The sequence below is a fragment of the Rhagoletis zephyria genome, unplaced genomic scaffold (assembly GCF_001687245.7).
Source record: "Rhagoletis zephyria isolate East Lansing unplaced genomic scaffold, Rhagoletis_zephyria_1.1 Rzeph_scaffold_01116, whole genome shotgun sequence".
Classification (NCBI taxonomy): Eukaryota; Metazoa; Arthropoda; class Insecta; order Diptera; family Tephritidae; genus Rhagoletis; species Rhagoletis zephyria.
The window spans coordinates 64,680-73,955 of NW_016158200.1; the positions used below are offsets into that span (position 1 = coordinate 64,680).

General features: G+C 37.5%; 1 protein-coding gene across 1 annotated transcript; it reads right to left on the reverse strand.

Annotated features, from left to right (window-relative positions):
- Positions 1–2,866: 2,866 nt before the first annotated feature.
- On the reverse strand, positions 2,867–4,039 carry LOC108362842 (zinc finger BED domain-containing protein 1-like). Its single transcript, XM_017615989.1, has one exon. The coding sequence runs from the start codon at positions 4,037–4,039 to the stop codon at positions 2,867–2,869; it is 1,173 nt and encodes a 390-aa protein (XP_017471478.1).
- Positions 4,040–9,276: the final 5,237 nt, after the last annotated feature.

Sequence of the window (9,276 nt, forward strand, 5' to 3'; positions counted from 1 at the left end):
ACTCTGGGGTTTCTTTCACCAGCCGACAAACCCTACAGATCGTCTCTACAGAAAGACCCACTTAGTTAAAGTTAGCTTGCAGTGTGCTGTCAGGTTGCCAGTAAGAGTTCTAAGTTCGAGATGTCTTTCGGAGTTCCTGCTGGAAAGAGTTATGCATATCTTTGATTGTCTTATTCCCTTTGACTTCCGCCAGTAGGCAGCAATCCCTAAGTAGGTCTGCAGTGTATACTTTAGATTAGGGATGGGCAGATTTTTGGCTCTTAAAGCCGTCAAAGAGTCAGCGAGCGCTACGCAAGAGCTAAATCAGTTCTCAGAGTAAACAGGTGTATAAAATACAATAAACGCATCATATATATTAGTAATGAGAGTCAGAATACATGAAATTTGAATACGCTCTTCTTCCCCCCTTCATGCTGGCTCTTGATGTTCCCCCTCATCTACCACCTAAATATGCCACGCCCGCTCCTAAGTGCAAAAGGCTCCTGGGAGCCACTTTGCCCATCTCTGCCACAAAAAGGCTTGGGTCCATGCAAACGCATTTGGGCTTCACGCTTTGCGAGCCAGTCAGCATTTTCGTTGCCTTCAAACCCTTAATGCGTGACGCTATTGTGCGCTCGCAGGTGGTTCAAGAGTTTACAAGCCTTGATGCCGTTTTAAAAGACTCTAAGGCCTTTAACGCTGCCTGAAATATGGTTGAGTACGAGCCCATTGGCAGACTTTTCTGGAATCTTGGTCCAAGTACGCCATAAATTATATCGCTACCTAAAGGTGAAAAGGTGCCAAGTCCATTTGTTTTTTTCAAAGTTTAGTTTTTGATGCAGAATGACAAATAATACGAAACTACATCGATTTTTCGTCTCTCCTGAAAAATTTCTAAAAATGGACTTGGCACCTTTTCACCCTTAGGTCACGATATATGGATGTCCGTATTGCATATTGGCAATAATAAGGTATACGCTTGTACTTAGGAATCAGGTATATTTACATGTTTGTGGCCGCCATTATAAGAACGCACCCGTGAAATATTTGTGTAAAAAAGGTTGCTAAAATATTTGGAGATACGTACATATTTTCTCTTTTTCGCAAATAACTATTACTCATTGTCCCGAAACCTACCAAAATCCAATCAAGCCTACCAACCTACCAAATGGAAAAAAACCTACCAGTTTTGGTAGGAAAAGCCCATGGTTGGCAACGCTGTTCTTGAGCAACATTCAATGATATAATAGTCCTTATCTCCCAGAAATAGTCAGAAAAAGTCCGAAGTAGTCAGATTTAGTCCAAAAAGCGTTCCTTAACTCGGAAATGACAGCTTAAATGAGAGAGCAACACCCAGTGAGAGTGACTCTCATCAGTCCGAAGTAGTCAGATTTAGTCAGAAGAATTTTTTCTGGCAAAATACTGAAAAGTGTCAAACTCAACTAAATTTAAATTAACGGAAATTAAAGAATATACAAAAAGTGAGAATAATCTAAAAAGTAAAAAAAGTGAATTGAAATCGGAAGGAGGCAAAAAATAATTGATATAGTAAGTGTTTATTGTGCTTGTGCTTGTGTGAATGTGTTTTGTACATACATTTCCATTCTTATTTGACGTTAGTTTTGTGTTGCCATTATTTGGACTAAAAATTTGGTTTTTTGCGTTCCTTTACTTTTCCTGTTATTCTCTTTTAGTGAGCGCATTTTGCTCACGCTCTGGCATTTTGACACTTTTCAGATTGTAGTCCAAAAAGATAAGGAATGAACCTACTATGAGTTTTTACACTCGCTATGATTGCGGTGGGTTCACATCTCTTTTTCGAAAATTTGTGAACGGGCGGACTCTTACATACTCTTGCCAAAGAGAAGGATCGAGAATATTATCAAAATATTGCTCAGCAACACCTAACTTGAAAGATATTCTCTTCAGGTTATTGGTTTCGGCGTCTTTTTTTACCAATTTATAGAAAAGAAGATGCTTTTTGTCAATATTCGCATGACTATGGACATAATCAATGATGTTTTCTTCGCTCACGTTGGGGCTAAACCATGACAAGTGTATCCACTTAGTTTGCGCAATTACATGTAGTTCGCTGCTGGTTTTACGTTCAACAACAATATTATCGGCATGTCTCTTTTTGTTTTCCTTTCTTTTCAAAGCAATAAAGTTGGCTTCATCGTTTTCGAGTATAACCGACTGGCTACTGAGTGCTAAATGCATCGTAGCGGCATTAGTGCTGCAAAAACATCGATGTTTGAAACTATCGATTTTTCGATGTTTTTGCCGATAAAAAATCGAAAGTATCGATACTATCGGGTTTTCTTGGGAATTATAACTTTTTATTTAAAGCTGCAATTAAGAACAATTAAAAAACATTATAATTTTTTAGAAATAAGATTTATTATTATAAAGTTATTCATTAATTGAATATGAAAGTTATTCATTATTAAAATGAGAAATAAACATCACAAACCATTTGTGTTATATTTAATGTCTTATTAAATAAATAAAAAATTTGCTCTTTAAGGCAAAAATGCAAGGTACACTTTAGTATTTTTAGTCTTAAATTTTCCCTATCAGAGATCGAATGGCACTGACAGGACCATTTTTGTGAGTAATCACTTCCTTAAACACTTACAGCCAGCAGTTACTTGTTTATTAACCAATTGTTTTTACTCATAAAAATTATTTTGTCTACATTTGACGATTTTAGTGAAGCCCTCTTATCACTAAAAACAATTCCAGCTTTGCTAAAAATTCTTTCACTCTCAACTGAAGTCGCTGGAATGCATAAGATTCATTTGCAACAAGATTTCAGTGATTCGTTATCACTTAGGCCCTAAAAAATAAGATAATTATATTTTTTTTTTACAATAAAAATTATAACTTAATTGCTTACATGCCAGTATTCAAGAGGATTACAATCTTCATGAAGATTTGGACTATCGTAATAGTTGCGAAGGCTTAAAATGGAGTCCACTCTATCGGTCCTAATTTTTTCGGCAATATTCCTCCTGAGAAACTGAATCAGTGGCTGGTTATGGCCTGGACTTTCAGTTGGAGTTGGCGGCTCGGTGTTCTCATTAGCTGGATGGACATTTTTGTTTAGAAGAGTTATATCGTTTTCCAGCAACTTCGTGGCTTCTGACAAATTTTGAGGTGAAAGAAAGCCCTTCTTCTTGAATCGAGGGTCAAGTAAAGTCCCAAATCTGGTGACTGTACATCTTTCATACTCCAACAGTCTTCGTTTTATGCAGTCAGTTAGAATAGCCAACATATTGAAGCCTTCTTTGGTTTCCAATTTGAGCTTTAAACCGTCCATGGTATCCAAGAGTCCACACACAATTGGAATTATGAGCGAAACTGTGACCGAGGTTGATGAAGATGTTTTCACCGTGGCATTATCAAACGGTGACAGCAATTTAACAATGTCGTTCAAAATGGCAACTTCATCCGCTGTCAGGGGTGCAGGTGCTTTTGGAGTGCCCAGTAAAACTTTTGCAATTGAGTCATTGGTCAAAATAATTCTTTGAATCTTGCTAAAGGCGCTGTTCCACCTGGTGGGGACCTCTTGTTTTAGGCTATATACCTTGCCTGGCTGCTGTGCATTTCTAAACTTCGCGTATGCTATGTTGCTATTTTTGAAAAACGTAACGATGCGTTTACATTTTACAACGACCGGTTGAATGCAATCCAACTTAAGAGCTTCTTGAACTATTAAGTTTAGAGTATGCGCGAAGCAAGGAAGATGTCGTTTTTGTATAATTTGGCACATTTTAATCATTGTTTTGTCATTGTCGGTGACAACAGCGGAAATTTTGTGGTAAATGTTCCATTTATCCAGAACCAAGCGCACTGTGTCAGTAATATTTTGTGCTGAATGGTTGCTTTCATCTAGCAAAATATTTGTTGAAAGCACTGCTGATCGTAAAATAAAAGCTTCGTCTACAAAATGACACGTGATGGTGATAAAGGACTTGCTCGCCAGCGATGTCCACAGATCTGTTGTAATGGCAAGATGCTCAATTTTATCCAGAGTGGAAGACAACTTTGCTTTCATTTGTTCAAATAGGTTCTCCATCTGCACGTGCTTCAACGTCGTCCTAGACGGCACCTCATAGCGAGGGTCCAGCACATTTATTAATTTTCGGAAGCTTTTCTCATCGACAAGGCTGAAGGGTTGAATGCTACAGGCAACAAACTCAGAAATTGCGTTATCAATAGCCTTTTTGCGAGCAGAAAACTTATCATATTAGTTTTCAATGAATGGAAAAATGCTACCAGATGACCTGGGCAAATCACATAATTTGATAGTAGGATGCAGTCGCCTGAGGTGATCTCTGAGGTTCGATGTGTTGCCGCTAGTTTTATAAATTTTTCCACAAGCTTTGCACCTAGCGCTCGTTCCATTTTTAATATTTTCAAAAAATTTCCAAACTTCTGATTTGCCAATTCTGCTAGTGTTATTGCTGCATTCATCGTCAGAGTCGCTGACACTTCCAACGGTTGACATGTTTCTCTCTATACGAACTCACACATAAAAATAAATACGCACTACCAAATTTGCATGAAAAACTATAATTACCTCTTGGTGCTTTTTCCACGAATTTATCCATCCTTGCTAACCACCAACGCCAATTAAAATTCGGCTAAACTATAAAAAATTATGAGTTTATAACCTTCGCTTTAGTTTTTATATTTCTTGCTTACCACAAATCAGCAACGGATACATTTTCTTAAGATGGCATATCTTCTAAAAACATCGATAGTAAAGAAAACATTGATGTTTTAAAAAAAAAATTAAAACTTCGATACTATCGATAGTGCTCCGATGTTTTTGCAGCTCTAAGCGGCATTGTTGTTTTGCGAAGAGGGAGAAACATTTGAATAAGCAAGAGTTTGCGAAGTAGTATCAGCTGCGGTGACAGCGGAATAAGATTTAGGTGAGTGAGTTGGCAACGGTGAAGTTAAGCTCATAGCAGGCCTTCGCGCACAAAGATGATTTGCGGGCTTCACTGAAGTTGTAGGCAGGCTTTTTATTTCTTTGCGCATGTTTTTAACATCACTAGCCAGGTCGGATATAGTAGGTAAGTTAGCATAGGTATGAAGCTCCCGGCTTGCACTTCCAGTTGCAGATGATCAACCTTTTTTATTAGGGCTTCTTTGTCACTTATTAAAGAGCTGACCAAGGAGAGCATATGGGCATTCTCTGATCTCAAACCTGTAAGTTCGTTGAAAACTGCTTGCAAAGAGATGTCTTGCTTTTGCTTTTCACCTACATCTCGGGGAGAGGTGGCTGGTGCCGCAATGGGCTGCTGAGCGTAGGAACGAGTCGGCGAATGAAGTGAGTCACGACGCGCCGTAATACATTTTTTGCACTTAAATTGTTTGTTAGTTTTTTGCATGTATTCTATGTCCGCGGGCAGAAGATTAACACAATTCAAATGGAAAATAATATTGCATTTGGCACATTGAATTTTTTGCTGACCACGGTCAACACTTTGATCGCACACACAAGGCATGATATTAAATCAGTGTCCAAGCAAAACGATTACAAAGTATACAACGCGAATCGATTTACTTTCGCACAAAAGAAAGTAAAAATATTAAATTATACCGAGAGCTACAGTATTGGCCAATACTATAGCACCCCCATTTCAAAGTGATATTGTTTGCTACTCATGTTTATTTACTTATTTTTAAGAATTTTCAATTAAAATACAGTTCATTCTCTCACAAAACTCACATAAACTCAAGTTTCAAACTTTTTAAAAGACCGCAAAAAAGTGCAACAAATTTTCACCCAAATTTCAAACTTTTTTCTCAGAAGCGGTAGAATTTTGTTGAATACACAGTTTTATAGCGCATTCAATTTTAGTCTAATAATGTGCAAGTTTCAAGTGGCTAAAAATTACCGTTGATTTTTTAGAATTTTTTTCGCCGAGGATGTTGCGGGTTTCTGCCATATAAAAATAAATTGTGTTTAGTCGTTTATGGAAGTAAATGAGACAAAAGATTCTAAAAAATCAACGGTAATCTTTAGCGACTTGAAACCTGCACATTATTGGACAAAATTGAATGCGCTATAAAACTGCGTACTCAAAAAAATTCTAGAGCTTCTGAGAAAAAGTTTGAAATTTAACGGAAAGTTTGTTGCACTTTTTTGCGGTCTTTTAAAAAGTTTAAAACATTGTTTTATATGGGTTTTGTTGGAAAATGAACTATATTTTAATTGAAAATTCTTAAAACCAAATAATTAAACATAAGTGGCAAACAATATCGCTTTGAAAGGGGGGTGCTATAGATATGTCCAATACTGTATGTAAACCCGTCCGCACAGCACGACAGTCTACAGTATTCACTGTAGGAATTCTGGCATTTTAAACGAAATGTTGAACGTAATATATTGATATATCTACGTGAATTACGTATAAGCTGTATAAAAACTGCAAAATGAATCAAAATTAAAATAAGACTACTATGAGATTGATGTAAACATCCAATTTAAAAACAGTCTATGTTTTCATCAGTTAAATATGCTCAAATGCATATACAAATAAACATATTGCACAAAAGCTTATACTTCTATTTCAAACCAAAGCTACACTGTTTCCATGTAAATTTGCCAAGAAGCAACACGGTGCCACTGCTAAGGGAGCGGTGCGAGAGAGAGACAACTGTCAGTTTATCGAACCTTGTATTATTGAATCATGGAGTCGGTGCAGTAGCGGTTCAAAAGTAGCGATTGACTCCAGCAGTAATGGAGGGTATCTACTTATGTGCACATCATCGAATTTGTGTGTGGGGGACTTTTTTATGTAACCGAAAATACATATTTATAACACGATAGCATAATAGCTAGGGCTGCCAGACGTCCCGGTTTTTCCGGACATGTCCTGGTTTTAGACTATTTTTCCCGGTGTCCCGGTCCAACCTTAAAATGTCCCGAGTTTTTTTTAAGTGTCCAGCTTTTAATTGCAGAAATTTGAATAACTGGCTAAGCAGAATGGTAAGGCTGTGGTATGTAGCAAGAGGTGTCAAAAGTTAAAATGTTCTAAATGCTCTAAACTTCCCACAATATGTAGCTGTGGTTGTTGTGTACGTATTATTGCTTATCCTCCAGTACTGCTGGAGTCAATCGCTAGTTTTGAACCGCTACTGCACCGACTCCTAGGTAAGTAGCTACTCTACTAACCCGTGGTAGTGCACATGGTAGTGCAGAGTCGAACCAGATAGCGAAAAAATACGACAGAGGCCGCCCATAAATCACGCAAGTGACTACTTTAGTAACTCCCGGTAGTGCAGAGAGAGCACATGGTGACTACCGCCTAGGACATTGCCTTGTAAAAGTAATCGATGAAATACACTGTAAGTAGTCGGTCGGTAATTGACGGAGTTTATCACGTAGCTACCGATTCAGCAGTCCTGTATTCGCTCCACCGTACTGCAGGGTATGTAGGCACAGTTGTATGCATATGTATATGTATGTATGTACATATGTAGAGACTAACATTCGAACGAACAGTAAAAAAGCGTGCCCTCCCTGTTCTTTTTACGCACCATATATTTCAATGTAAGTACAAATGTACGACATTAGCACTCGACATAAAGTGGCCTAAGTGGCGCTTTAAATCTAATTAAGGGTGTTTTCGAATGTTTATGTGATTATAAACTAATTTCCTTCACTTCGCTTTTTTATGATCTTCCCTAGGATTGACAAATAATTGTATGTCTGTATATACATATGTATGTGTGTATGTGCATATTCATATATGTACACACCCTGTAGGGAAACCCCGAACTGGTGAACCAAATTTGTAGTTCCGTACTAGATCTTTATCGCCAAAAATGAACCAGTCCGATAGTAACTGGATCGCCACCAGTTCAAAAGCAGCGATATGTGGTACTTTTAAAAAACAATTTTAGAAATCTATATCCAAAAAGACGAATTAAGAACTGGTTCAAAACTATAGAAAAAGGAATGCAGAACAAACTAGATCACATCTGGCGAATTTTGAACTTGTTCGAAACTATTGAAAAAGGGATGCAGCGGGGGGCTTGTTTACTTTAAATAGACTTTTGCTTGGCGGGTTTTGCGTTCAAATACGCTTTCAGTCTGCACGTCGCAGATGCTTTTTCATAGTTTGATAATACAAACCTAATATTTGGGTTAACATCTTAACATTTTGGGACCTTCTGGAATATAACCAATAACCGTCAGCACCTCTGCAAATTCAGCTACAGCCAAAGGTATGTAAACGTGTTTTCAAATGCACAACTTAATTTACATTCATTCGAACAAATTTGATTTGCGATTGAAAATACCTTTCTCTGCAAATAATTAAAAATTGCTACCATGGTAACCCAAAAAGAAAACATCTTGTTACTTTTTTCGTTTACAACTGGTTCGAAACTATAGAAAATGGGGTGCAAAGCGAACTTGATCCCATATGTCGAATTTAGGACTGGTTCTGAACTATAGAAAAGGTAATGCAGCGGGGTACAATTTCCAATTCCTATGACATCCCCGTGTTAAATTCGCCAGTTGTTTGCATGCAAAAGAGATTTATCGCGAACTAGTAGTGGTTCTAAATGTACTAGAAGCGCACCAGTTCAAAACTAGAGATTTTCACCACAGAGTAGCTAAATATGTAAGTATGTATGTATGTACGAGTGCGCGTGATCTTCTACAAACGGAAGTGGTTATTTTTTACTTTGTACGTCTTTTTTTGGTGGTTAATTTGACATCCAGTCGCTCGACGTAATTGATACTTGTTAGACGAGGGTAATTGCCATACCATTTTTTGTCAGCCGCTGGTATTTTACATGCCTTTTTGTTCATTGCGCAACAAGTTAGGGTTGCACGCGATCAAAATATAAATTGATGAAATATAAAAAATGATTGAATACATACAGATGTATGTATGTATGTATGTATGTGTGTGCTTAGGTGTACATTTAAGGGGATATTCGTGACGATTGCTCTTTATACGGCACACGACCCATGAACTGCTGACAATCTGGTATAAATAAACACGCCAGAAGCTACTCAACACTTTGTGCACTATAAAAGGGTGTGAAATGGGATACAATTTCATTGTTGTTTTTTAGAGCGATAACAATTATTAAGGTGTCATTACTCGAAATGGAGTTGCTGACCTTGGGATCGGACACGCAGTCATATAAATTACTTTTACTGTACACTACTGCACACTTCAGTAAATGCAGTAAGGGAGCAAATGCACTAGACAATAAATGAAGTGAAACTCATGGCTTGCTCCCAATTAAAAAAAAAAA